Here is a 27,527-nt window from a genome sequence, read left to right as displayed (position 1 = left end):
ACAGTTATTTCTTACAGGATAACATAGGATTTATTATGCCACCCGCAGCGCAGTGGATAAAGTGAAGGAGCACCATCTGTGTCTGGAGAGACAACAACCAGGATCTTAACAGATGACTTTGCCACTACACGCAGTTTAAAAAGTACCAGAACAGCATCTAAACAGTGGAACTTAACAAAGTAAAAGACTTCAAACATAAGAGTACTGACCAATGTGATCAGGGGTATATGTTTTTAAAGGGCTCCTGTGATCAGAGCCATTGTACATATAAAAAATGTATACTTTAGGTTAAACTTGTAATTGTTACATCGTACAACATGGAGTTTGATTCTGAGGAGCATTTTTAAACCTGTTAATTTTCAGTTACATTGATTTTTTTTTTTTTTTTGACACAATTTCAATATTCCACAACATTAAGACTTAGTTAATGTAAGGCTTTCTTTGTACATTGTTTTCACTTGTCATTAAAATGGCCTCATTTTGTCATTGATCATCTCAGAGTGGATATCATCATTATTTATGTAACGATTTACTGTTATGTGTGTTGTCCGACTAGTGGAGAAAAAAGATGGAAAGCCACAGTGTGAAAAGAAAGAACTCAAGTGTTAAGACACTGAGTTTGAGTGAAGAATGAAAAGAAAAATGGGTAGGACTGATGAGTCTGTGGCGGCATTGTCCTGGACTCTACTGATTCCAGCATCCAGACTTTGCCTCAGCTGGCCAAACCACTCAGCAGTAGCAAATTTCTATATCATGCAGGAGTCTTGCCCCCCCTGCAGTGCCCCACTGATTAACAGGGGAATCATCTTCATCTTCTCATCTCTGTAGGAGGACAGGAGCAAGCAGAGGTCAGCGCTTTAGTCTTTAGCCTATCAGCTCTTCTTCATAGTTCGTTCGATTCGGGGGAGTAATCAACTCCCCATCCCCTGGGTGCTCTGTTGAAGTTGGGTCGTCGGCACATGCGGTCCAAAGCGATGCCGGGCAGCTTCTGGGATTCCACTGCCTCAAAGCCAATCACTGGTATCACCCTCTTGCTGGCCATAGTGCCCCCAAATGGCATGGGAGATCTGAGGAAAACAAAGAAGAATCCTTACTAAGCAGGCTCACTGCACTGTGTTTCATGTTACTGGCAAAACATCACCCTCGGCATCATGTAGCTCACCCGCTTTCCCATAACGGGGAGGGGAAACTTTTGAATGATAACTGATACCTAGTCTGGTCATCTCTGATTTTAACTGAAGGTCCTGTTAACAGGACAAAAACCACTGGGGATTCAGGGTGAAACTGGGTGTGTGGTGAACTCAAGCTCTTTCACATGTGCTCTGACCATTAGTTGATTTAATTAAAGCTTCATAATTTTGTGATAATCTTCAGGGTGTAAACAGATCCCTCCTCTGGGGGGTACAGTTCCAGACTGGCTGGCAGAAACCGTTTGATTGACAGCCTTAATTGAGTAAAGTCTGAGTTTGTCTTTCGTATATTCTCCATTTCTCCATCTGCCCAAGCTTAACCTTTGTTCTGCCTGGTTGGTGTGATGCACTTCCTTGTGTGCCATGAGAAAGGTGATTCCTTTTCGTGCGCAATCTGTCTTCGTGGGGACATTAAAAGCTCGCAGCCCCTCAGTGGATCATCTTTCAAGAGCCAGGGTTCAAAATAGCCATCACGTAGCCACACTTGAAGGAGGTGCAGGCCTGAGACTGGATTAATTTACAAACTGTGGAAACATGGAGTGGAGCCGAGGGAAGAGTTGGTGGTGATGGATAACATGGTGAGGTCATCTGTGGGTTTATTTGAAGATGGGTGGGTCTCAGCGCCTGTGCTTCGAAGTGAACTGATTTAACGGTTCATGATTTATTTGGATGAACTGAGAAGGGACTGGTAAAGCTGGCAGGGAAAAGCAGATTTACCTGTTGAAGCACCTGTAGTTGGCAGGCTGTAGCCTTTGGGGGAGCTGGGGCAGCTGGGTGTTCAGGGTGTTCAGGAGCTCTTCGTTGTTTCCCAAAGCTTCCCTCCATGGGGAGCAATAGGATTTTGGGATTACTGTTGTGTTGAACCTCTCATGAGGAATTTCCTTCAGAGGGCCAGAATATCCTGACAGAAACAAACGTCTAACGTCAGTGGGCAAATACTGACATGCCGCTACAGGTAAAGTGAAAGCAGTGTTACTTAAATTTTGAGTAATTTTATGCTTTAAATTCAAAGTAAGCAAAAGAAGCTCTCCTGTGTTTAGAAAAAAATGGATAATCCTTGGGTTTAGAAACTAATTACAAAACCCATTAGATAACTTTAAAAAAAAGCAAGCCCTGACAAAGCACAAACAGATCGAATATACATAAAAATATCTTTGATGTCACTCCTGTCAACAATAGGAACTACAGTAATTAGATCTCAGTGTGAGTCCCTGATAATAAACAGAGCTTAGCTCACTGTCAGTCAGGCTGTAAGCAGTGCCTTCTGTCAGACCAAATACACAACAGCACTCAGCAAAGATGCTCACAGATAATTGCTCTCTACAAACTGCCAACTCTCCTGGCACTGATAATAATAAAAACCAATTTATTTGCTCAACACATTTCCGTATTAAAGATGAACACTAGCAGATCAAAGTGATATACGGTGCCCATGCATAGTTCAAGCGCTGGCTTTGTCCAGGCACTAGCACTGCCTAAGCTTTGTGGTGAACTAGCCCCTATGGCTTGTGGCAATCCTTTTATCACTGTGTGTATTACCATTTACCTGGAGCGAGGACTTCAGGAGTGCCTTTCTTTGCTACAGTCTTCTGTAGGTTCATGACCAGGCTATGCTTACCAGGGATGGAGAAAGCCTGGTTTTCTTTTCCTCCCTGTAGCTCCGGGATGATTTGCGGGGGAGGAATGGCCTCGAGATGGACCTGAAGGAACACAGTTAGATTTCTGTGAATTGATTTACTCCACAAACACTGAAACACACTTTATTGAAGGGACATTCCACCAATTTTAGAAATGAAGTTCAATTTACTGGTCAGGGGGAGTACCACTGAGGCTCTATAGATAGTTTTATAATGTCTTCTGTGGCTCTGGAGGGAGCTTTCAAAAGTTCAGCTTGGGTTCACCTGCATTAGAGACTGGGGGTGTGTTGTATGGTATTTAGAAGGCAAGGGCCCTAAGGCAAAGTAACCAAGTGTAGGGTATATGTTTTTATTTTTTTTGCTTTTTACTTTGAGCCAAATTAAAGTCAGGATATCTCAGTATCTGCTGTTTGGATCTTGTCCAAACCTTTTCAAATTTATCTCTTGTACATTTCATGAAAGAGCAGTTCTACCCCTCAACACCTCCTCTTACAAGGGGCATTGCTTTGTAGTCGATATTCTAATATACTGTCTGCTTTAAATGTATGTTTGTATGTTGCTCATTCATTTCATTGGGATAAACTTCTACAGTGGAACACTCCATTTTGCAGATGCTCTTATTGTGGTAAGATGTTTAATCCCTCTTGTTGTACTTCAAAGAAATGAGACTGCAGAAAGGCCAGAGAAGAGTCAGACTTCATTGGCTATTAATTATAGTTCTTTGATGCATCCAGCATGCCGAGAAGCTGTTATTAGGCATAACTACATGTCAGAAACACTGGTTCATAATTTTCTGTAGGGTGCTTAGTTTTGTGGATGTGAGTCACCCTGTGTTATGTGCTGTCTGTCTGTCGAGTCCTTACATTATTGGTGTTGTAAGCGCCACTGGCAGTGTTCTCCAGGGTGAACTTCTCGACTCTCCTCTGTCTCTCTTGAAACATGCGAGAGCCTCGATTAGAGGGAAGATTCAGCTCCTCCATCATCACGTCCTTCGGAACACTGATCTTCTTCCCCAGGTTCAGACCCTCTGGCACAACATGACAGACAAATGGAGGCGCTTCAATAAGTGATTGCATTTAATGAATTTTCAAAATGGCAGAATCAGAACAGAGAAGTCTATTTGCCCCAGGTTTTTGTTCTGTGCGTGGCATCAGGTGACTTTAACCCTGCATAAATACATCGCGACATTTAATTGTTAGTGCAAAGGCGATGATAGGAGCAACTTCCAGACATTTGGAAAGAGAAGGAAAGTAACACAGACTAATAAGGACCTTTGGCAAATCATAATGTCTCCTCTGATCTTCTTGTTTCTGTCAACTTTAAACAGCTGAGGGGGACTGATATGAAAAAGCCAAACCGTGTGCAGCATCACTAAGTTGGTATCCAAGCAGCTTTTGCTCAAGGTCTCTTCTCGTGTTATATCATGGCACAGTGGAGGGTCTGAAATAGCCTCAAGATGATGTCAAGAGGTGTGTAATGTTTGTTGTGATCCAGGGTTGCATGGGTAACTGGGCATATAAATAGGATCTTTGGATGCAAGACTAATGTAAGACCGGATGGCCCGCTCTCTCGCACATGATAAGTGTAAGAAGTCTGCGCATATGCCACCCTTGAGGAGCTGCCTTTGATCGGCCTGCGTAAAATTCAGCGGTGGGAGTCACATTCTGCTGAGTTTAGGGGACTTGGTTTCAAAGCCTAGCTGGCGGACAGCACTGGAAAACAAACAGTGCAACTGGGATGGTCCCTGCTGGAATGCTTGGAGAATTTCAACAACACACTGGTACTCCTGGGATTTGGGTGTACCACACCCCATGTGTCCCCCAGGCAGTGAGCTAACACACTTTGATGTTCAGCTCAATTACATCTGACAGCCCCGGCTGTGATCACACACTAAAGCAGCTGTTGACGCAATACGTAAGCTAATTTGTGTGTCAGTGCACTTCCAAATGTTATGTACGCATATGTCAGTTTTGTGTCCCAATGTCCTGAGATAGACGACAACAAAACCCATGCATCCACAGCACACTCACGTCCTTTGGCTTCCCTGGACAGTGCCTTAGCTTGCAACATCCTCTGTTTAGTCATGTCATTTTGGCTGAGCTGCATCATCATCGTCGTCGTCGTCGTCTTTCTGTGATGGACACAGACGTTTTCATAATTATTTCAAGGATTTATCTAGACTGTAATTGTGTTATGATCTACTTCAAAATATAATACTAAATATAAACCTATACACTGTAAACCAAAAGTTACATGTTTAGTTAAGTTGTGAGTTTTATTAAAGGTTCCTCCATTTTGTAAATGAGCGTGACTACATTACTACAGCCATGTGTTTTGTCCAAGCAATGCATTTCCTGATACTTTGGTTAAATCTCTAAAATTAAAATACTTTAGAATGTATAAATACTTTTATAATTTACTTGTGAACTCACCAACAGCACCACAGCAAAACCAAAGTAGCCTACATCTTTACATTTTAACGGTGCCTCTCCAGAAACACAGAAATGTATGATTTTATATGTCCCTCATTCACAGTTCATTAAAGGACCTAAAGGCTTCCACACCTCCTTGCAGTCGGACTGTAAGCAGTGCCTTCCGTCATTGCTGCTTTTGATTATAGTGAAGGTCTACACTTCCCTCAGTCCTTACCTGTGTCTCCTTCCTGTCTGTGTGTCTGGTGTTGGACTTGGTCTGGACGGTTGTGTGGAGCTGGGACGCTTCCACGCTGCGCTCTGACACTCCTCAGCAGAGAAGGAACAGTCTGTATAAAACTCATCCCAGGATGCCTCCGGTGTTTACCTCACTCAGTTTATTTTAGCAGAGGGGTAAGAGAGTGGAGATTGATGGAGGGAGTGTTTGGGGGGGGGGGGGTGAGAGGTATATAAAAGGGCAATCAAGGGGAAGGGGCAAGTATAAAGATTTACATCCTGACCTCGAGCCTCTTTGATAATAAAAATCTGATCCCCTCTGTGAGTGTGAGTGTATATGTGTGTGTGTGTGTGTGTGGGTGTGCGTAACTGTGCTTGCGCATCATAACAGCTGCTGTCCAGACAGTGACAGCTATATGAGAGGCCAAGCATCTAACCTCTCTACTGCAAACACAGACACACAAACACAATTTCTATTTTCTCTCCTTCTTTCCTCCCTTCTGTAAAGCCCTTTGTGACAACTGCGCTATATATTAGAGTCTCATGAACACGTCCACCGTGTGTTTCCCGCACACAGACAGTTTTACGGGAAAAGCTGTAAAAATTGATGAGGTCTCCTGCGATCAGAGGTTGTGATTCCGTTATCCAGTTTGGGATCAAAGGTTAAACTCTGCTGCAGTTTGCTCTTCCATTTTTGATGGTGTGGGACCTTTGACGTCCTTTCCTTTCACACCACTGAGAGTTATGGGCATTCTACATACCTCTCAGTTCTTTGGTAGTGTATAAGAGTGTAACAAATAAAAGTACAATATTTTCACCATTGTGTTTTTATTTATCACCAACTGCTCAGAAACTCCTGTTGTGTTTTCTGCATAACCCCTTTTTTGTGTTACACCAGAAGTGATGCCATTTAACTTTATATTTGGTTGCCCTTTTTGAACTGAAGTTAGTCTTTATTGAGCAGCTTTTTTTTCCCCCACAAATTGATTCATTGAGCTCAGCAGGAGCCTGGAGGGAAAAAACATTTTCTTTATCCCTGTTGAGATTGGATATCGATTTTGCACCTGCCCTACTCCACAATACCGCTATCCCTTTGTGGGAAGCCTCCCAGCATCTGAAAGAAAATATAGAGTCATCCTGAGTTGCAGAAAATCATCTGCAGACACACAATGGAAGTTGAGCAGTTGCTGCCCATTAAAGATTTATTCAAGTGTGTTTGTTTAGTAGAAAAAAACAATTTTGCTTCATAAAAAGAAACCAGATTGGGTCAGTAGGAACATTTTGGCTTTTGTGTGGCACTGCATCACACAGAGCCACAGTGATTACAATGACTATAATCCACTTTATTCAGACTTTACAATTCATCACAATTGGAGTTATTATGACAAGTGTCTATTAATAATTCAGTGATTTTAAGTCTTTTTCTAGAAGAGAACAATGATGAAAACGGGACAAATCCTCGTGACTGGAGTCATCTGTGTTTGAGAGGTGGCTTCCGCAGTGTGTTTATGTCACATAGAGAGAAGTGCACAACCACCAGGCGCTGACAGCTGACACAAGAACAATAGAAGCCCATTGAGAGACAAGGGCTTGTGTAATTAGGGCACCTTTAAAACCACTGGCCTTCAGATGAAACTTTATTTGACTGGCTGGTCTGAGGACGTTCAAAACCTCACAGGTAGAGTTGAGAGCAGGAAAAGGCAAAAGAAGCCACATTCAATGCACTGCTTTTTATAGATTAACGCTGAAAGCTACATGCATTAAAATTCAACCTGCAGCACTGAAAAAAAGTTATCTTTTTGAACTTTTCTTATTTGCTTGCAGGTGCCTTTGGGAGGACTGTTGGAAGTCAATCAGTTGGGGATCTGTCTTGACAGTGCTCAGTTTGGTGCTTCAATCCAGAGAGATACAATGTACGGGCTGCTGTGTGAGAGTCTCCATGATTTCATCAAGGAGTCATACGGAGATGATGTGTGGAAGCTGGTCAGAGAGAGAGCAGACGTCAGGTTGCACTCCTTTGTCACACACCAGGTACAGTGCCTATGCTTCTGAAATGAAGTATGATGCAATACTGTGTGTATGCATAGAGTAATAACAGCTCTGAGGTCTGCACTGTCAGTGTGCATCTAAGTCAACTTCTCTGCAGGTCACGCTCTTTGCTTTTCTCTGAAGTGTCATAGTGCTCATGTCAAAAAACCTATTTTTCCGAGTGATGGTGTCTGCGTATGTGTATCTGCAGGTGTATAGTGAGAGTGTGATTCCCCGCATTGCAAAGGCAGCCAGTGGAGTGACAGGCACGCCCTACAATGAGCTGATGAACTCCTGGGGTGTCTACTTCCTGGGCTTTGTAGGGAAGTACGGCTATGACAGGATCCTCAAGGTGAGAAAAGATCTCAGTCTCAAAACTGTCAGAACTGTGTTGCCTCTTGGAGAGAGAATTATTAAAACGCTTCAAAACAAAATCTTTCAGTCCAGTCTAAAAAGAAAAGGTTTCTTCTTTATGGAGTCCTTAGACAATAGGAGGGGTGAATATTTAACTCATGTACAAATCAGTAGAAAATTTGGGCACATCACATGAATGTACAACCTTTAAGATTTTGCACATGCTCCAAAATAAGGGGTTATCAGTGGATTACATTCGCTCATACAGACACCCACTGCATTATTGGGTTATTATTCTGTCCAGCCCCTGTTAGCAACCAGTATCTGTTTTGCTTCGGTGCTCTAACATAATAAAATCACTTTCAGGCAAATTAGAAACAAGGGACTCCAGTAATTTACAGTAGTATTGCGATTTCATGAGGTAGCACGACTCATAAAAATGGATTATAAAAAAATATTGTCAAAATTACAGAAAATCATATTCTGGACGAAGCTCCAAAAATGCTTTGTCATGATTTTTTTCTAATGGTTTGTCTTCAAGCACAAACCAAGATGAATTCATCAGGGGTTATTTTCTCAGATTTGACCTCCAGAGCAGCTAAAGATAAAACTGTTTTCACAGGATGAGTAGTTCTCCCCATGATTAGTAAACTGACATTTTGTCTAAAATCAATGGAGAATCCCTTAAAGAATATTATTTAAAAAAACAAACAAAAAAAACTCTCAAATGTGGCCTGTCACCCTCTGTCTCTGCCTTTAGGTGCTGGGGCGTCACGTACGTGACTTTGTCAACGGCCTTGATAACCTTCATGAATACCTGCGCTTCAGCTACCCCAAGGTGCAGCCCCCCACCTTCTTCTGTCAGGAGGAGTCTGCTACTGGAGTCACCCTCCACTACAGGTCAGAGGAGAGGAGGAGAAAGTCAAGGGGATGGAGTCAGTTAGCGGGGGCAGATCTGATAGACTATCAGCCCTCAGATAAAAATAGTAAAAAAAAAAAAAAAAAAAAAGAAGAACTGAGCAAAAACATCGAAAGCTGGGCTGTTAATCTCTTCAGATAGATATCAAATTTTCCTCCTCTGTGACCTGCAGGAGTAAGCGTAAAGGCTACCTGCACTACGCCATGGGTCAGCTGAGGCAGATGGGGAAACAGTTCTATGACACCGACATCCATGTGGAGGTGCTGTCTGAGCAGATGGTCGGAGACTACTCCCATGTCACCATGAGGTAGACACACACACACATACATACACAAACTCACATACACACACAAGTAAAGCTTTTTTTGCACTCACTGGTATTATGTAAATTAGTACATTTACTCAAGTACTGTGTTTAAGTACAGTTTTGAGGTACTCCATGATTCTACCCCACCGTATTTAATTTACTGATAATATCTTAATATTTTACAGTTTTGTAATTGTACTTTTACTTCAGTAAACTGATAACTTCTTCAAGTACAGTTTATACTCAGCTTGAAACTTTAGAAAACAATATTGATCTGTGTGTCTGTGCAGGCTGAACTTTGACAACTCAGCCTACCGCTACATCATGAAGGAGGATGAGGAAGAGCAGGAGATTTTGCCCATTACCTCAGACTTCTTTTTTGAGGTCTTCCCCTTTAATATCGTCTTCAGACAGGTAATACCTCGGATTTACCCTCCTTAGCTTCCCAAGGGCAATTAATGAATGAAATGAAGCGTTAAATGACTGAACAGTCAGTGATTCTTTGATTCTTTAGGACATGGTGGTGCATAACGTAGGCTCAGGCCTGGCTACCGTCTTCCCTGATCTGGATGGGAAGAAGATTAATGATGCCTTCTTGCTGGCTCGCCCCCTGGTGGAGTTCACCTGGAACATGGTGAGGCACCACTTTACATGTCCCCCATTTCAGACAGTTTTAATGTTTTCAGCCAATTAGGTCAAACTTTATCTGCAGCATTCTGCAATGCACATACACAAAGTGTTAGCTTTAGACAGGCTGCTGGTGAGTGCTGAGAGTACTGACTTTGTAATCTGCACACAGATCATCTCCCACCCCAACAACCTGTTTGAGATCATGTCCAAGGAGCCTGTGAAGAGAGAGAGGAACCTTCACAACCGAGTCCAGAGTAAGAGTGGAAGCCATGTAAACACTCACAGGGGTGTGTGTCTGGTGGGCGAGGACTCGCAGGCTTGTGGTCAGATCAATTTCACTGCAGGCAGACACAAAAGACACGCTCAATTTCAGTTTCATTAAATAAAAAAAAGAGAGCAGGAGTGCAATAAAATGGATGTATTTTCTCATACAAGAACTCGAACATCAACATTTAACTTTGGAAACACAGTTGAATTAAAGTTGTGACTTTACGAGGTCTTGCAGTTGCTGAAATTGAATTGTTTGATGTTTTGATTCAACTTAAATTGATTAAATTTAGTGGAACTGATCCCAGTCCTGTTTGTCATGGGTGGAGGGTGTGAGCATGAGTGTTTATTGCTCTCATGGTTGACCTTGTTTTTCCACAGATTCTGACTATGAAAATGCCAATCGCTCTGCTGACGTAGATGTGGAGCTCATGGCTTTCCAGTCCATCATTGGAGATGATTACAAAGGTCATGATCTTTTGTTTGTTTAAATTGTAAAAAAAAAACAAACCATAAAGTGAAAAGGGGAGAATTTCTAATCTTATGGGGAGATTATGTGTCTTCTTGGCTAAAAGCAATGACTTTGTAAAGGCTTGTTTTCACTGTTTGGCTGCCAGGCAACCAACAGAAGCTCCTTGAAGTCACTACTCCCATCCAAGAAATAGTCTAGCCCCAAACCCACTGAACTCCATGAACCGTCACCAACCTTTAAACAGAACAGGATAGCTGTTTCCAGTCTTCATGCTAAACTATGCTGATTGGCTGCTGGGTCCAGTTTCATGTTAAACCTACAGATATGAAAGTGGTTGTGATCTTCTTGTCTAACTGTAGGCAAGAACACAAGTACCGGTAAGCCTATTTTCCAAAATGTTGAACTTCCTTTAAAAATTCTAAACTGCAACATCCATTAGGATGTCATTGCTAACACAGTGCAGTTATTATCTCCTGCTGAAATTTAACCTAACACACCTCTCTAAATGTTTGTCTTTTTGGCATTTAAATGTGCTCCTCTTTTAGACGGTAACAGCGCTAATGCGATGGAGAGCTGGGGCGATGGGAGCCGCTGCCTGAAACTAAAAGGACAAATGAGATACATGCCAGAGTGGGAGTCCATCATCTTCCTGGGAACCCCTGTGTAAGGCACACACACAAACACATGCACACCCATAGACACAGATCTTTATTAAAACGCTGCAGCTGAAAAGTAAAACATTCTAAAAAGCAGAAAGAGCTAAACTGAATTACGAGGCTGGAAATAAAAGCCTGGGCAGTGAATCAAATCAGGGGCCCATTCTAACAGCACTTACCATGCATGAAATGAGCTGCTAATTAGCCTGTAATCAGACAGTGCAGCTCTTGTGAGTGTAATGGGAGCCCATTTGCAACTGAGAGTGTTTTCCACAGAGTACATTACCAAAACATCTCCCTCCTCCTCTAAAACATTTTGTTTTGAAAGTAAATGCCCTTTTTGTCTGTACTGATAAAACTTAAAATTTTTAAGCTGTAGGAAACATAAAATAATATTTCTCAGACCACCTTCACCACCTTTTAATTCCCCAGTTTGTATAGATACTGCTGTTGTCATTCATCCAATCCTTGTAATTTTCTTTGTGCAGGATGGAGAGTCTAAGTGCTATGTTTAAGACCGGCTTGTACATCAATGACCTGAGCATGCACGACTCCAGCAGAGACCTGGTTTTGGCGGGGACTCAGCAGTCAGAGGAGCTGAAGAGAGCTCTCATACAGGTTCCCTGAGCCAAAGTGCAGCTGCATTTAATATGTGTGATCAGATCACTTGCCACTCTGTATTATACAAAGTGGCTCTGAAGCCCTTCTTTCAGTCTAGCGGCCCCAGATCACCCTCCGACTGCAGACCTGAGATGAAAGGAACAGATGCGAACTCACGTGTTTTTCTGTGTTATTCCCCATTGTGAGCGCAGGAGCAAAAGAAGTCCAGTAAGTTGGAGGAGAGCATGAAGATGCTGGACTATGAGATGAAGAAAACTGATGACCTTCTGTACAGGATGATTCCCAAGCCAGTGGCTAAAAGGCTGCGCAAAGGAGAGCCTGCTGTAAACACTTGTGAGGTCAGGAATGTAGATAGGGCCATGTATACGCCACAGTTCTCAGCAGCTGATCACCTCCAAAGTCTACTATTTACAAACACAACATAACATTTTATTTAGTGAGCTTTAGAGGTGCTGGAAAGCAGATTTTGTCACTTTTGGACAGAGCCAGGCTACACTAAACTAATTGGCTGCTGGCTATAGCTTCATATTTATCATATAGACACGAGAGTGGTATCAGTATTCTAATCTAACTCCATTTAACTCACATTCATGTACTAAAGCACTTGACCTTGAATATTGAATCTCTAAGAACAAACTGAGTTCTTCTCTTGTCCAGTGTAGATAGTGACTGGTACCTAAACACACACACACTCTCTCAAACATGCACGCACACATGCACACACACACACACTCCCTTATACATTTGAATTCTTACTGCTTGTGTAGTCATCCTATTGGGGACGTTTTGCTAAATTGAAATTCGGGTTGAGTGAGAGTAGCTTCCTAATGGTGCGTAACAGTACAGACATCAAAAACGGTCCATGAATGTCTGCCTCCACTCTCAACCTGCCTGCTCATCAACTCTCTTATCGCTTTTCTCCCAGGTGTTCCCAGATGTGACCATTCTCTTCAGTGATGTAGTGGGGTTTACTCGCATTTGCAGCCACATCACTCCAATGCAGGTGGTCTCCATGCTCAACACCATGTACACGCTGTTTGACACGCTCAGCGAGAAGCACCGCGTCTTCAAGGTCTGTGCATATGTTTTTCCCCTCTGTGTAATGCACTTCTATACATAAGCGCTCCTGTGTAAGAGCTGCTGCTGCTGCTTTCCTTTCCAGGTTGAGACTATTGGAGATGCCTACATGGTGGTTGCTGGGGCTCCAGAGAAGACTAAGTACCATGCTCATAACATTTGTGATATGGCCCTGGACATGGTGCGCTCCATCGACCACCTGAAAGACCCCTCCAATGGCAACAACATACAGATTCGTGTTGGTGGGTAGAATGTGTGTGTGACCTTGTCAGTGTGTTTATGCTGGTGTTTGACCGAGTGAACTAACCTTTTGTGCTGGTTGCAGGGATCCACTCTGGCATGGTTGTAGCAGGTGTGGTGGGACACAAGATGCCACGTTACGGTCTGCACGGTGACACTGTCCACACTGCATCTGCCATGGAGAGCAATGGCAAGGTAGGGACATGTAATGAGAGACAAAAAAGGCTGAGAATAGGGAGAAGCTGAATCAGAATGTCTACATATAGTGACTGATGTGATGCACAGGTTTTCTGTGATTTTGTTGTGACTGGTCATTCTCTGTTCTCAATCAGGAGATGCACATTCAGCTCAGCAGTGCCACCTATGAGCACCTGAAAGGAAGTCACTTCATTTTTGAAAGGAGGGGCATCATTACCATCAAGGTCAGGGGTCAAAACTGCCACCAGTGCCACTATGCCCACTACACTGATTGCATTTACTCAGCCATTATAAGAACATGTTATCATTTTCTGTAAAACATATGAGGATCTCTAAATTTAATTTAGTTAAATTCAAAGAACTTTTATTTAGCCCCAGCGGAGCAATTAAAATATATACAGCAGGGAACACACAAATGGATGTGTTAAAGGTGCTTACAATAAAGTGTAAATTGCACGTCTCTACCCAAAAGTAAATACATGTTATCTCCACACTGTGCACAACCTGCATGGGACCAAGCACTAAGACTGTAATCCATATTAATGGAAGATTTGTATGTCAGCAATCAGACAAAATAAACATTTCTGAGTGTAAAAAACTATATACAAAAAAAAAAAAAAACCTCACAATGTTTTGGCTCTGGGGAGTCAGCACACTTAGTCTTCAGAGCTGGTAATTGCAGCTTGCTTGTTGATTTGCCAGTCTATTTTATCAGTGAGTCTGACTTTGATGCCAGCAAAGTGACTCCCGGAGGTTTCTGAGGCAGCTGATTACAGGTGCCAATCTCAAGAAACCAGAGACTTGTTTTTCATCAGGGAAGTTTGACTATTGAAAATCTGCCACCTGCCATTTTACCCCCCACTCCCTACCCCCCTCCATAACAGAAACTGTACCTATGAGTGTAGTTTTTATCTTGTTTTTGTGCATATGATGGGCATCTTCACTTCTAAACCTAAATCTGTCTTTTACATTTTTCCTTCTCTTCATCCATTTTTTAGGGGAATGTTGAAATTGAGACCTACTGGCTGAAGGGAAAGAGGGACAAGGATGGGAATGCTCAGGCAGCGTGTCCTCAGTTTGAGACTCAGACCATCAGCAAGGCCATCAGCAAGGCCACCATCTCAGGCCCTGAGGCCACAGGGGATGAGGAGGGACTGGTAAAAATTCAGCTAAGACATGCTCGAATGGTGTACGCTCTCATTTGCTTTATTGCCACCATCATCATCTCTGATTCCTTGAGTCTCCTTCTGTCTTTGCCCTCAGGTTTTTCCTCTGGTGGCAGGGGAGGACGAGGATGATGTCAAGTCTATTCGCTCTCATCGTATCAAAATGGAGATTTCAGGCCATTCCCTGGAGGAGTCAATGGAGGAGTGCCGGGTGGAGGAGATGTCAGTTCATAAGGTGAGAGGGAATATGCTGCTAAATTCTTAATGTCTCTGATTTAACTGTAACTTCTAGTTCTTTTTCCTGATTCCCTTTCCTCTGTCATTATTTGCTGTTGTTTTATACTTGCCCTTTTGTTATTGCTGTGATAAAATGTTCCCTGTTCCCTCTCCAGTCCCACTATAAGGATGCTTTGCAGGACGGCCTCCAAGACTCTCACCTGGAGCTGGACTCACCTGAGTCTGACGACAGAGACTCCATCATGGAGTCTCGTGACAGCTCCTGTGACTCCCGCTGCTCCAAGAGCGCCATGTGCTCCGTGTCGTGAACCGGTGACATGGGTAATGGCGCCCCAACAAAATGCTAGCTGATGCCATAGCCAGTAATTCACAAGTATTACTGTTTCTAAAGCGCTTCTTGTTCAGCTCACTCAAAGCACTGAATATTAGGCCAAATTGCCAGATAGAAATTGAGTTATTTGCTGTTATTTTGCCTTTTTGGGGGCGTTCTTCTCACCACAGCAATCTCTGATGACATGTTGTTTGTACATGGACATAGACTGTAATGCTTGGGATCTCTAGTGGCCTTGTGTGGTGTCATCATCAGTGCCTATTTAGCTCTGACAATACAGAAATCAATTGCAGCCATCAGTGTTAATTTTACACATTGATCATTTTTGCAACAGCTGCCTCAGAGCTCCATCAGCTCCATGAGTGCACAGACACTTCTCCAATTAATACCGCAAATCAGTCAAAGCACTTGCCTCTAAAAAGTCAACACCAAAAATTTGCTGTGTGTACCCATTGTGTAATTTGTTTTAGTACCAAAGAGTGTTCACTGCCACGTGGTTCGGCTGGACACAAGCTCAGTAATTTCCCTCACTGTTTGTTCTGCTGCCCCTTGTAGATTTGACGTCTTGTTTCAGCCTGCGAGAAAAGAAACCACTCTGAGTCTCTTCCTCTCCCTCTCCCTCTCCCTCCTCCCCTCCTTCATCTTGCATGTCTGAATTCATTATTCTATATCAGTCTCGTCAAATACACAGCCACGGCACAATGTAAATGCTTGTCAGCTCAGTGAAAATAAAGAGAGATGACTGCTGAGCAGTCTGTGCACCGCTTTGTTATTGTTTGTCTTGTCTTTTCACTCAGAGGCATTGGCATTCACACTCACATTTACATCTGCATGTATTTTACACTTCTTTTCTTTCACTGAACACATTTCTCCACAAATATGCATACATGGATAAGTTTTTATTTTGTGTCTGTGCGCTCACCTGACATTCATGCATGTGTACCTGCATCTTCCTTTAACTCCAGTGAACTCAGTAGGAAGCTTGGTAAACAATCCTTTTATGTCCTTTTAGCCTCAGAATGAATGAGAAATATATTTTGTGATGTCCTTGTGTTCCTGTTACTGCCAAAATCAATAGCAGGCACAAATATATATCAAATCAAAGAAGGAGTTAAACCAGGGTCTCAAAGCTCATGATTTAGTTTAAGCAAGTTGTAATTACAATCTTTTTGATCCTGTAACACACATCCATACATGCTGCTGAACCAAGAACAGAGAAACCCTAACATAAATGCACTGATAGACAATCAAATATCAGTTATCACAGTTCGGTGCCCCAGTCAGACAACGTTTCCCACTGACTGGTTATCAGATGAGCTGCACTTATAGGTGGCATCTTCACGATCTAGGCTGCATCCGTTGGGTCTGTGTGAGTCTTTAGGTGAAGATCTGACGGAACAATGGAGGCAGAAAGCATATAAGAAGGCCAGCAGGAGCAGTAAGCAGACCACACAAAAAATGACGACGATCAGGATGGTGTGCACTTGCATGTGCAACTCCTCCCACGGGAGCAGTGTGGTGGTGGTCAGGACACTGAGGGTCGATGGGGTAGCACTGAAACTGGACTGTGGAGTCCCTGTGGACAACTGTGGCTTCACAGAGGCCAGATGGTCGACTTCCGGCATGACGGGGGGGATGTGTGCCTTTTGTGGCTTGTGGATTCTTTGCAGCCTTGAGGAGAAAGACATCTTTTAGTTGAGTTTATCACAAGCAGAAGATGATAATATCTAATGATAAAGAAACCTGTTTACAACAATGAACACAAATAGCAAAAAACTGGGATTTTGTGTCATTTTTAACACAATACATTTTTGTGCCATGTTAAGCTTGTCTATAATAATTCAACATTATTCGTTTTAGCAACACAATTCCACACTGTACATCTGTTAAAGCAGACAAAGACAGTAATTTGTCTGTTTTCTGTCTTTTCTTCTTACCTGCAATGTGTTGTTGCAGTGTCTTTTGATGAGCAGAGCTTGGGAAAATGAAAGAAATGGAGGACCAGAGAGGGAGGGCTGGACTGAAGTAGAGAGGTGGCTGGTGGACCACGAATAACAGGGGGGGTTGCCATGGCAACACTTGATGAGGGGCTACCAGCATGGAAGTGACATCATGTCACGTCAAGAATGAGTTTTAATTTATACAAATGGAGATATTAGGGGACTGTAAACAGACGGAAGTGCAATGAGCTTGAAATGTGCACAGCAGCTATAAACAACAATGTCCACAGCCTGACCACCTGCAACCTACAAAAAAAAAAAAAAGATTTAGGCCTATAATGTATTAATCTTCTTCTGAAATAGTACAGGAATAAAAGTATTTGGCCTATCAAACATGAGAAAATTAAATTCATAGAATCAGAGTGTGCCAGGTCACTTATCTGTAAACAGCCGAGCCTCCTCAACATGCCAGAGTTTGATCAGGCTCTCCAATGCTGCCACCTGTTGGTCAAAGAAGCAGCACTGAGCAACACACAGCAAAATGCAAACTCATCTCGTCACCAGCCCAGCTCCTGTGTCGTCTGGTCTCTTTCAAACAGCCATAATGATCCTTCAGTACAAGTTGTAATTGGTCCCACACCCCTGCTGTGCTCCCTCAACAAGCGTTGATGCCTAAAAAATGTTTTAGGACTTGCTCCAAATTTTAGTTGCCATGGAGATGACTCAATCATTCTACTGATATTCAATCATTTTGTTAGCACTTAGCACAAGTAAACCAGAAGGCTGTTTTTTTTTCTTTTTCAAAACCACTCCTTAACAACAGACAAGAGAAAAGAAAAAAAAATATATTCATTAACATAATTTCATGTAGAGGAGGACACAGAACAAAACCTGCCAGCTGATTTTAGAGTGCTTTCAGATGCTTAATTACAGCTCCAGACGATAGGAACAAAAGATCCATTAAATCGAACTGCAGATGAAAAGAGCCAAAAAGGCTGAATGGAGGAGTTAACCTACACCAAGGTCAGTCTAAAGGACAAATATGTGAAGAAAGGCCACAGGGCTGCGTGGGCCTTTAAGCCTGAGGGGGTTTCTGACCGTTGTAGTCTCAGGAGAGACGAACCATATGTGGGTAAAGACTGAGGAAGTCCTCTGAAATCAATGATCTGAACTGTGTTTTTTTTTTTTTTTTGTGGATCTCAGGACGGAAGGATTTTACCTCAGAGCTGCTCCTACAAAGTAGACTATTTGTATTTCAGCTTCAGAGCACACGCCTTGTTCACAGCTGGACATGAGAGTTGTAAAATGGCCTAGTACCTCTGTGAAAAGGCATCAAGACAAGCTCTAACAGACATACACACTGCTGTGAGAGAGACTGCATGCTACACAATAGTGCCAGAATTAACATATAAAACAAACATTTTGAGAAAAAGTGTGCCTGCTGACAATTAGTCAGCCTCTCTGCGTGTAATTTCCTGCTCTGTTTGTTGTGCTGTGCCTTGAAGTTTTGATATCTTGTTCTGCCATGCGAGTGCATTAATGGAGACTCTCTCCTCTCTCACTCTTGCTTTTCTATCAGTCTCTCTCCCACTGTACAATGTAAGTGCTTGTCATCATGCTGTGGAAATAAAGCAAGATGACGGCTGAGCAGCAGCGGATCAGCTTGTTATTGTTCCTCATGTCACTCAGGGAAGCGCTGGCATTTACAGGCACATTCATGCGTTTTCTGTCTTTCAGGGACAGTTTTAAAAACTCTTACTTGACCGCGTCCGCTCTTATTGCTCGGGCATGTATGCTTGCGTGCTCGGAGAATGTGATTAAAAGAAAGCAAAATAGCAGAAACAAACTAATTATTTTATTGTCAAAAATCTCAAAACACATACTTTACACTCACAGTGAACTGGTGTCTATTTAACTCACAAACCCCGAGAGTTCTACATGGCTACACACCCAGATTGGTTTTCTCAGTACTTAAGAAAGCACACAGATTCACCAGACAAGAATCCTTAGGGAACAAAAACATACATTTTTAGGGTAGAGCAGAAATTTTTTTTGGGGGTAGAATAGGGCTTAATTCACTTGTTGCAGCTAAAAATGTTACATTTAAATGAGCTAAATTTGCAAAATTTCCATAAAAATGACACAAATTGTAAAAATTCAAATCTGTGAGGAGAGAAGGACCTGTCATAGGTGAGGTGTGTTGATATTAAATAAAATATTTTTTTTAATCCCTTATGAGGTTCTCAGTTTGACTCTGGTCAGTGTGTTGACACTGGTTCACTTCTTCTTGTTCACAATGTTGTTGCAAATCCAGTTCATGCCATCCTGTTGGAGAAAAGCAAATAAAACGGTCTAAATCAGATTCATGGTCAGATTTTAAATTGTTTAAAGGTAAAGCATCAAACTAATAAGTCAAAAAGGCTGTTGACACAAATAAAGTCTCTTTCAGACTGAGTCTCAGTTGAATATTGTGCAGCAGCAAGGGAGAGGGCGCTTTTAAATGGTTGATTAGGTTCCATTTGAAGGAGAAATCAATAAATCAAGTTGGGTCTGACCTGAACTCCCTCCCCAGACACAGCTGAGCAGGCCTGAATCTGCCACTCACGGTCCCGGTATGTATGCAGGTTGAGTCCCTCAGCGATCTCACTGGCTGGTGACGCTGTGGCCAGATCCTGCTTGTTGGCAAAGATGAGCACTGGAACGCCTTTTAGATTCTCCTCGTCAATCAGCTCGGACAGCTCCTGCACATATGCATGCAAACCATTTTTGTTAAGTCACTGATTTAGCAAGAAAGCAAAACAATTACTTTGACATATGTCAATTTAATTAACTTTAGGTAAATCTGCTGTGGTTTTGGTCAGAAATGAGAGCTGTATCAGGCTCACCAGTCCCGTCTCCTCAAATCGCTTCTTGTCTGCACTGTCGATAACATAAATCTGAAACAGCAAATACACAACAGTGAAGTCAAATTCCTATTAATTACAAAATTCTGTTAATTATTATTAAATAAATAAAACAAATGTTGGCCTCAACATTTTTCTCTCAGTGACTCTTTCAGTGTAAAGCTGCTCCTGTAAAGCAGCAAGTCAGTTTTACTTGCATACATACAGTTTTCTTAACCTTTCAAAAAGGTCCCATAAAGTTATAATTTTAGAATGAATTGCCTTCATCTAAATACAGTTACAGTGCTTAACTTGTGCATGTCTGCGGTTAAGGAGTTAAACACCATGTCCCAGCTCTTTGTACTGTAAAGATTGTGATAATTTATGTGGGTTTTTTTAATGCTTCAGTGACGTTCTTTTTTGGTTGCTTCCACCATGTTCCTTCAGTAGTGTATTTGAATAACAACAACTTTGAAGAAGCTAATGGATCCAAATAAAGAATAAACCAGTCTCTCAGGGGACAATTAAATTTGAATTGACTTGAATGACATTTTCAGTAGTTACTTACCAAGAGGTCTGTGTTTTCCAGGTACTTTTTCCAGAAGGGCCTGATCTTCCTCTGTCCTCCAATGTCCCAAACATTGAGTTTCATGCCGTGAGAGGCAACACTCTTTATGTTGAAGCCCTGAAGTGAAACACAAAGCGGGAATCACTGTACTCCACTTCACTGCCTTCAGTTTAACACTGTGACATTACACAGCACCTGGAAAGCCTTGCAAATGGCTATGAAGGAATTCATTAAGCGACAATGGACGAGCACACAGGTGTGAGTATTGAGTTAATCACTGTTTGATTACTCTGTATTGCTTTCTCATTACGGATCAGCAGGAGTGCAGCATATGCTCTAAGTGTTTATACGGAAATCTGTAGTTGTTTTCCATAACACAGCTCCTTTCTGTTTCAGCCAGCAAGGTTGTACAACAACTTTATCCTGAGGACCAGCTGAGGAGCAAATCTCAGGATAAGACTGGAAGGATCAAGTGCAGTGTATGCGTTTATGTGTCAAGTCTGATTTAGCTTTGTGGTGACAATTGCCATGTCATACTGGACTGCATCCTCTCTGCCTGATGTCTGATGAGCTGTCACACTCGTCCAGGACCTGGCAGTACATCTGCTCTATGTCTTGTCTTGAAAGGGTATTAGATAATCATATTAGAGGTTAGATAATCAAATCCGAAGGGGGTGATATGAAAAAAAAAAAAAAAAAAGGCGGACCTTGCAAGGATCTTCTCAGAAAATGTGTTGAGAACATGCAAATCAGGAAGGTCATGTAAGGCCACAGTTCATCTCCTGATGAAAGGTTATTTAACATATGGTATAACAGGACGATCTGACATTATACCATCATTATTTTACTGATTAGCGGTCAAAGCATGTGTACTGTAAGACCAATCATTTCATTTCACAGAGTCAGAGAAGGAAAGGTCATCTGAATCCCATTATTTTGAGCGAGAGTGTGTGCTGGTCGAGCTGGTCTCACCAGATTAGACACAATCCCCCTGCCCTGTCTAATGCTGTGTTACAGTACCATGACAATACAAAATATCTTTTGAAATATATTACTGAGGAATATTGGGGGGATCATTACAGGCAGATGCATCCGGTTTATCTAAAATACACTTAATACTGAGGGATCAGGTAATAATGTTATAAAGTGGTGGAGCTGTTCATAAAATAAAAGACACAAAAACATCAGCTGCAAGTGTGTCAGTGAGTTTAGTGGAGTTTCTTGTTCAGTGCCAAACAGTATGTGGCCCTCCTTAAGATCATTATGTGTGAGTGCATGAGTTTTACTTCCCCTCACCTGTGTAGGCGTGATGGTGTTCACATCTTCAGAGGCGAGGCTCTTCAGCAGGGTGGTCTTGCCAGCGTTGTCCAGCCCCAGAAGGACTATCCTGACCTCCTGCTCTGTGGATCCCTTCAGTTTCTCAATGACAGAGAGTAAGCCCTGCACAGAGGTAGAGGGAGTCGGGCATAGGAATAGGGGTTTAGCGTTTCTTATAATATCCAGAACTAGATAAAAAGATACAGCTTTTATAATACTTTACTGAATCTGATTTAAAAAAAAAACACCCACTGACCTCTTTCCAGTTTGAGGTCAAAGCTCCCTTTACCTTTTACTCATAGCACTGTTGAACACACGTAAGCGTGCCCATCTTGCTCCGCCCACCCACTGACCAATCTCCAGCCCGAATTTCTAGAGCTACCGTACAGCTCCCACCCCCGTTCTGTAAGAATTAATCTGTTGCTTCATTTAGAAAAGTGCCGGTGTTGATTGGAGCTCTGCTCATATAGTGATGCAATATTTATCGTGATTAGCCTGAAGCAAGGTTGCACAACTGCAGACTACTGACAAAAGACAGATTCTAGCTTTAAATATTTGATTCAAGATGATAGATACTACAGTGCATATGTGATTAAGTGTACATCAAAGGGCTTTAGAGGTTCCTTTTAGATCTATAATCATAGTTTTTATACAGTAACAACATAATTTGACAGGCCAGGGAGTTGAGATTATCCAACCATCATGGTTGAGAGCTGCATCTACACAGAAATTCTGTAAAACACTTGATGATTCAGACTTGATGTTTCATACTATGAAATTCATAGTCACCTGTGAGAAATTCTTCTGTTTCACACTAATACCGAAGGTTCACATTTGGTTTTATAAGTCCCGTTGCTCCAGATCAGGTCGCTTACCTTTTGAGCTTCTCCCATGGTGGCGTGTTTCCTGTGGCTTGGCTGGAGGACTGCAGCTACATTCTCCAGTGAAGCTCACACAGGTGTGTTAGCTATCCAGGTCACCCAGGTTAGCTGTCCAGAAATGATACCACCGGCGTTTTTCTTTTCCCTGTTCCTCCACAGCAAACCTGGGAGGGTTAAGTGCTATGTGTGTATGTGATAGTAATGTCTACCTGGGCGTCAATTGCTCCTCACTGTCGCCGTGGAGTTAGCTAGCAGGAAGAGGGGGAGGGTGGATGGGACTGGGATTAGGAGGCCAGAATTAGCCCTAGTCATCCATGCAAAGGCCACCCCATCCACCCTCCCCCTCCTTCCTCTGTCCATCCCTCCATCTCCTTTTTGCAGTGGCTTTACCTGGATTATCCCTTAGCCACCTGCTATAGGAGGAAACTGAACAAACAGGCCTTCCTGACACACTCTCTCACACACACATTTATTATGGGGAAGAAAAAAAAAATTTGGCTGAGGGGAAAAATGTAATTAATGCGGAAAAAAGAAACGACACTGAGGACAGCACGAAGACTGACGGCATGCGTACAGCTTAACACATACACTTCAAAGGATTATATCATGTTGTTCAACCAGGGAACTTGGTATTTCTGTGTCCACAAGTCAACTCTCAAATCCCACACCCACCCCTCTCTTGGAGAGGAGTGGAGAGCATTAACGTCCCATATATCCATTACATGCCAGCCGCCATAAAGCTGCTCTAGTGTGCGTTCCTGTGAGTAGAGCATTCAGCTGGATTAGTTTGAGCACGCCTGCCCTACGTCTGGATTAAAACATTTCTAGGCTCTTTTCCTCAACTGAACAGGCTTTCTGGTCAGTGGGCGTGGTTAACATGAATGCTGTGTTACACAATGAATCCACCCTGGTCTGGAAATGGCCCGTATGTAAGCTCGTAACTTCACCTGATCACACACACACACTTAACCTCAAAGACAGGGATTAAAGAGGTTTTATTTCTACATCAAACACTACAACAGCAGATTGCAGACCAATTTCAGTACTGATTAATTTTGAATTAATAGTTTCTTATTCAGGACTCCCTCTGCATGAATGGAGCTGGACCTGCGGGCCTCCCATGCTGTGCCCTCTGCTCCATCCTCTCTCTGTGTTTAGCTGCAGAAAGACGCACAAGTGGGGGTTATGTACACTTTATAATTTACATAAAGAGAATTCATATCTGTATTTCTAGGATTCGCAGTGTGTTCAGCACTTTGGGAAATGAGACAAATGAGACAATATCACTCTCATGGCTGTATGCTAAATATGTAGCTGGAGTCAGCAGCTGATTAGCTTAGATTAGCACAGACTGGTAACAGAGGAAAACAGCTTGCCAGGCTCTGTCCAAACGTAACAAAATCCACCCGCTAGCACTATAAAGTTCACTAATTATCACGGTTTCTCTCGTTCTGTGGGGGTTATGTGCTGGATTATTTCTTGGATGGGCACACTGCCAGCTTAGCTAACTCATTTCTGGCTCCAGCTTCGTATTAAATGTCCAGACATCCGAGTGGTATTGTAATTATCACTGTCATCATTTCTTTAATTGTTGGATACTGCTAATCCTAGAATTTAAAATTAGAAGAAGATATATTTCAGAAATATTCATTCTCTACTCTATTAGGCCGCTGTGCTGTCTACTAGCACAGACAATGTGAACTGAGCTCTTACCATTGTCTCTTTTCAGCTTAAGCTTCATTGCCAGGCCCAAAATCAGGATCAAGGCCAAAGCTGAAACACCACAGACCACCAGGATGATCACACTGTTATCTGGATGAGAACACACAGAAAGTTACAGAGGCAGAGACACGGACAGGCAGCGAAGACGTATGCTATCAAGGGTCAGTGAGGTGTTTAAGCATTTCATTATTCATGTTAAAATTCATTAAAGGTTCCTGATGTTTTATTTTCAAGTTGAACTCATGAAATGCACCATATTCAGGCATTTTGGTTAATGAGTTAATTTGTACAATCTACATTTTAGAGACAAAGGTAATCTGTGATGGTGTGAAATAAGCAGGGCCATATCTACTTACTATTTACAGTGATACATTTTTGTGAAGACTCGTAATTGCCACACGAGCTGTTCACATAGCAGATGTAACAGCCTGCATCAGGTGAAAACACTTTTTCGAGAACCAGCTTGCTTTTGTTTTTGTTTTCCAGCATTTCCTTCCCGTCCTTGGTCCACCCAAGCTCCAGAGTCATATTGGGAAGGTTATGGGCACATGTTAGAGTGACTTCGTCACCCTCATTAACTTCGGATCCAGTGCTGTTGATTTCAACCTTAAAGTCTGATGAGCAGAGTAAATATTCAAGGGGAATAAAACAACAGTGATGGTTTTAGGTAATCACCCCGAAGAAAAATGAACATACAGTCACAGTCAGAATTTAATTTACAACACATCATTCATGACACATCCCAGGTATTCATAAAGTTAAATTAGGAAGAATAATCTAATTTAAGAGATTTTAGTCTCCCATGTTTTCCGTGTTTAACCCAGCCTCATTCTTCTTATTGTGCTCTGCTATTGAGTACTGTATCTACTGTATGGTATGTAAAATTCACTGGTTGTATCTTGAAGAAAAAAGAAAATGAGAAGAAAGGAGACACCTACCATTAATGCACTCTGTTTTTGGGCAAGGCAGACAAACATTTATGGGGAACACAAGATGGAAGGAATATCATTAAGTACATTTTTTTTTTTTGCTTTGCATCTTGCGAATTATGTAATGGCAGACAATGTTCAGATACATTCGCTGCAACATAACGTTTCCAGATGCAGTCTATAAACAGAGTGAGAAGTTTTGGTTGATTTTTTTTTTTACCTTTCAGAGTCACTCCTGTGATGTTACATTTCAGACACTGGACAGGAACACAGACAGAGCCTATGCCAGCTAAAATGACAGAATAAGGAGTTAATGTACAGGCATGTATATTCATTACAAACACAAAGACACATACACACACATTATGGGGTCCTACCTATGAAGACATGACCAAGCAAGAAATATAGGGATATCTCTCCCGTAACCATTCTCTGCTGGGAAAGATTGCGTTGGGTTAAGAATAACACTTGAGACAAATATATAATGAAACGAGCTAACAGCATTTAAACAAATTAAGAGCTGTGAATGTCATAGCACTGACACATTAAACTCGCTCAGCAAGAGGTATTCTATATCATTATAAAGCTAAAAATAATATAATAATGCTCAAATGGTTTGTTTCTACCTGTGGCGGTGTTGTCTCCTCACACAGAGCTGAATGCTGTTCCGCTCTACTTTGCCTAACCTAATGGTCTTTGCATTGGAGAGGATACAGCAGAGCTGATCATAAACACTGATACCGATGCAAATAAAGCTGGAAGGTCACTGCACAAATAATACCGCTGTTTGTATGTGTGTTGGTGGGAGTGTGACAGTCATGCTGTTGTGGCTGTTTGCTGCATGTTGCCGAGCGACTCTAAAGTGAAAACGGTGGGATTTTCACACGTTACAGATACAAAGATAGACAGACAGAAAAGACAGAGAAAGAGAGAGACATCCTGAAGTATTTATACCCCACTATCAGCAAAACAGTGGTTTACTTAAGCAAATGATCCACAACCTTTGTACTCATCATATAATGCAGCAAATACTATGAGTGACTTTGCTCAGAACTGAAACTTGGAAACATCTTTCACTAAACTCATGCATGGCCTTCATTCAAAGTATTTATCCACATAGTAGCCAGTAGAGAGTGCTGTTGATCAGCCATTCGTTTTCTTAAATTATATCAGTTTAGAGTTTTATCTGACCAAACCTTTATATGTTTAAACTTTGGGATCCACACAGTGAACATGCAAAGTCCACACAGAAATATCTGGATTCAAATCAACTATCTGCCACTTTATCACTCCTTCATCAAACATTATGTACCTGTGATGAAAATCAGGCCAGTGTTGTTCAGGCAGAGCGTAAACACGGACCACTTAGTTCTAAGCAACCTTTGATTTTGTATTTAGTTGTAGCTTTTGAAATTGCTTAAATATTACATTTATTTAGATTGTGGCAAAGTTGGCATGTTGATAGTAACACCTGCTCCTGCTGAATGACAGAAAAATATCATGATGATGACAATCTTACTGGCTTGATATTTATTGGACCTAATCATTCACATTGTGGGAAATCAAAGCACAAATACTGATTGTTCAAGGAGGTTCTCTCATAACTTTACAAACATGTCTTTCTACACCAGATGGTGTCACAAGGTCTACATCTGTAACAGTACCACGCAATGCTAAAACTGCAGCAGAACAAAGTGCTGCTTTTAGGATGTTTATTTAGGTAACAGCTTGACATCTCTGCTCCTGACACCACTCTTTTTTTCTCACCTTTAACAATTTTGTTTTCAGTGCAACACGGTCTGTGCACATGGGCCTATTGACCATTAGTCAGGCTGATTTCTTTGCACTTTCATTTTGTCTTGAAATGTTGACATTTTAACATTGAATTTGTTGCAAGGGCCTATAGTAATACAGAATCACTTAGTTCCAAATAAATGAGATAAGGTCACAAGCTTTGATTGTGTCTGACCAAAGTTCATTGTTGCCATTACTTACAACTAGTCTATGCTAAATATGCCCTTCTCTGTTCTCATGAGCCACATATGGCCATTTTGCATAACAGCTCGGATATGCAGGCGAAAGAAGACAGGAAAGCAGCTGACAGTTGACAGCTAAATGGCAATATTTTATGTGCGGAACTGACAATCTCTCCAGGGGAAAAAAATATGCACCTTTAATTAAAGTACCCAGTTTCACCTGGGGGGTTGGCTCGTGCACATGTCAGGTCTCACTGAAGGCAATCAGGTGAGATCAGAGCAGCTAATTAACCCTAACCTGAAAGCTTTCAGCTCTCAGCTGTAGTCTCTCAGC

At 42.0% G+C, this 27,527-nt stretch overlaps 4 protein-coding genes across 6 annotated transcripts; 1 reads left to right on the top strand and 3 right to left on the bottom strand.

Annotated features, from left to right (window-relative positions):
• Positions 1–11: 11 nt before the first annotated feature.
• Positions 12–5,593, bottom strand: myoz3a (myozenin 3a). Of its 2 annotated transcripts, none has more exons than XM_041048370.1 (6): positions 5,477–5,593; positions 4,858–4,958; positions 3,691–3,854; positions 2,737–2,890; positions 1,908–2,091; positions 12–1,067 (listed from the first exon to the last, which is right to left on the bottom strand). In XM_041048370.1, exons 2-6 carry the CDS (start codon positions 4,937–4,939, stop codon positions 884–886), a joined length of 768 nt encoding a protein of 255 aa, XP_040904304.1. In that variant the 5' UTR covers positions 4,940–4,958; positions 5,477–5,593; the 3' UTR covers positions 12–883. The 2 variants fall into 2 exon arrangements, with proteins under 2 accessions (XP_040904304.1, XP_040904305.1); XM_041048371.1 differs by having other exon boundaries at positions 2,809–2,890.
• A 1,793-nt stretch (positions 5,594–7,386) lies between these two features.
• LOC121188615 (soluble guanylate cyclase 88E-like) lies at positions 7,387–15,111 on the top strand. The gene is made up of 18 exons (XM_041048437.1): positions 7,387–7,506; positions 7,715–7,855; positions 8,618–8,757; positions 8,949–9,083; positions 9,374–9,497; positions 9,598–9,717; positions 9,883–9,967; positions 10,362–10,448; positions 10,998–11,115; positions 11,597–11,726; positions 11,921–12,067; positions 12,655–12,801; positions 12,892–13,048; positions 13,132–13,241; positions 13,379–13,468; positions 14,243–14,401; positions 14,508–14,645; positions 14,803–15,111. The coding sequence occupies exons 1-18, from the start codon at positions 7,387–7,389 to the stop codon at positions 14,953–14,955; spliced, it is 2,301 nt and encodes a 766-aa protein (XP_040904371.1). The 3' UTR covers positions 14,956–15,111.
• Positions 15,112–19,195: 4,084 nt separating this feature from the next.
• arl3l1 (ADP ribosylation factor like GTPase 3, like 1) lies at positions 19,196–22,578 on the bottom strand. 2 transcript variants are annotated; one of them, XM_041048291.1, is made up of 6 exons: positions 22,561–22,578; positions 21,665–21,808; positions 20,369–20,485; positions 19,804–19,854; positions 19,474–19,659; positions 19,196–19,243 (listed from the first exon to the last, which is right to left on the bottom strand). In XM_041048291.1, the coding sequence occupies exons 1-6, from the start codon at positions 22,576–22,578 to the stop codon at positions 19,196–19,198; spliced, it is 564 nt and encodes a 187-aa protein (XP_040904225.1). The 2 variants fall into 2 exon arrangements, with proteins under 2 accessions (XP_040904225.1, XP_040904224.1); XM_041048290.1 differs by having other exon boundaries at positions 21,665–21,830; positions 22,562–22,578.
• Positions 22,579–23,561: 983 nt separating this feature from the next.
• Positions 23,562–25,892, bottom strand: LOC121188698. The gene is made up of 7 exons (XM_041048559.1): positions 25,844–25,892; positions 25,595–25,652; positions 25,438–25,506; positions 25,227–25,238; positions 24,645–24,902; positions 24,280–24,378; positions 23,562–23,724 (listed from the first exon to the last, which is right to left on the bottom strand). The coding sequence occupies exons 2-7, from the start codon at positions 25,644–25,646 to the stop codon at positions 23,642–23,644; spliced, it is 573 nt and encodes a 190-aa protein (XP_040904493.1). The 5' UTR covers positions 25,647–25,652; positions 25,844–25,892; the 3' UTR covers positions 23,562–23,641.
• Between the last annotated feature and the right edge of the window lie 1,635 nt (positions 25,893–27,527).

The sequence above is a fragment of the Toxotes jaculatrix genome, chromosome 10, assembly GCF_017976425.1.
Source record: "Toxotes jaculatrix isolate fToxJac2 chromosome 10, fToxJac2.pri, whole genome shotgun sequence".
In the NCBI taxonomy this organism is placed as follows: Eukaryota; Metazoa; Chordata; class Actinopteri; family Toxotidae; genus Toxotes; species Toxotes jaculatrix.
The sequence above is the reverse complement of the archived record's forward strand: the minus strand, read 5'-3'. Positions and strand labels throughout refer to the sequence as shown.

What these genes read in the sequence shown, in the direction of transcription:
- LOC121188698 (XM_041048559.1), bottom strand. Translation starts at nt 25,646, where the DNA reads ATGGTTACGGGAGAGATATCCCTATATTTCTTGCTTGGTCATGTCTTC. An exon ending in AAAATGTATCACTGTAAATA is followed by an intron (nt 24,379 to 24,644) that starts GTAAGTAGATAT and finishes GTTCTCATCCAG; the next exon opens with ATAACAGTGTGATCATCCTG. An exon ending in TAAGCTGAAAAGAGACAATG is followed by an intron (nt 23,725 to 24,279) that starts GTAAGAGCTCAG and finishes GTCTTTCTGCAG; the next exon opens with CTAAACACAGAGAGAGGATG.
- LOC121188615 (XM_041048437.1), top strand. Translation starts at nt 7,387, where the DNA reads ATGTACGGGCTGCTGTGTGAGAGTCTCCATGATTTCATCAAGGAGTCA. An exon ending in TTAATATCGTCTTCAGACAG is followed by an intron (nt 9,498 to 9,597) that starts GTAATACCTCGG and finishes TTGATTCTTTAG; the next exon opens with GACATGGTGGTGCATAACGT. An exon ending in GGGGCATCATTACCATCAAG is followed by an intron (nt 13,469 to 14,242) that starts GTCAGGGGTCAA and finishes TCCATTTTTTAG; the next exon opens with GGGAATGTTGAAATTGAGAC.
- myoz3a (XM_041048370.1), bottom strand. Translation starts at nt 4,939, where the DNA reads ATGATGATGCAGCTCAGCCAAAATGACATGACTAAACAGAGGATGTTG. An exon ending in GTCCAGGGAAGCCAAAGGAC is followed by an intron (nt 3,855 to 4,857) that starts GTGAGTGTGCTG and finishes ATGTTGTGCCAG; the next exon opens with AGGGTCTGAACCTGGGGAAG. An exon ending in GCGCTTACAACACCAATAAT is followed by an intron (nt 2,891 to 3,690) that starts GTAAGGACTCGA and finishes GTGTTCCTTCAG; the next exon opens with GTCCATCTCGAGGCCATTCC.
- arl3l1 (XM_041048290.1), bottom strand. An exon ending in ACACCATCACGCCTACACAG is followed by an intron (nt 20,486 to 21,664) that starts GTGAGGGGAAGT and finishes GTTTCACTTCAG; the next exon opens with GGCTTCAACATAAAGAGTGT. An exon ending in TGTCTGGGGAGGGAGTTCAG is followed by an intron (nt 19,244 to 19,473) that starts GTCAGACCCAAC and finishes TTTCTCCAACAG; the next exon opens with GATGGCATGAACTGGATTTG.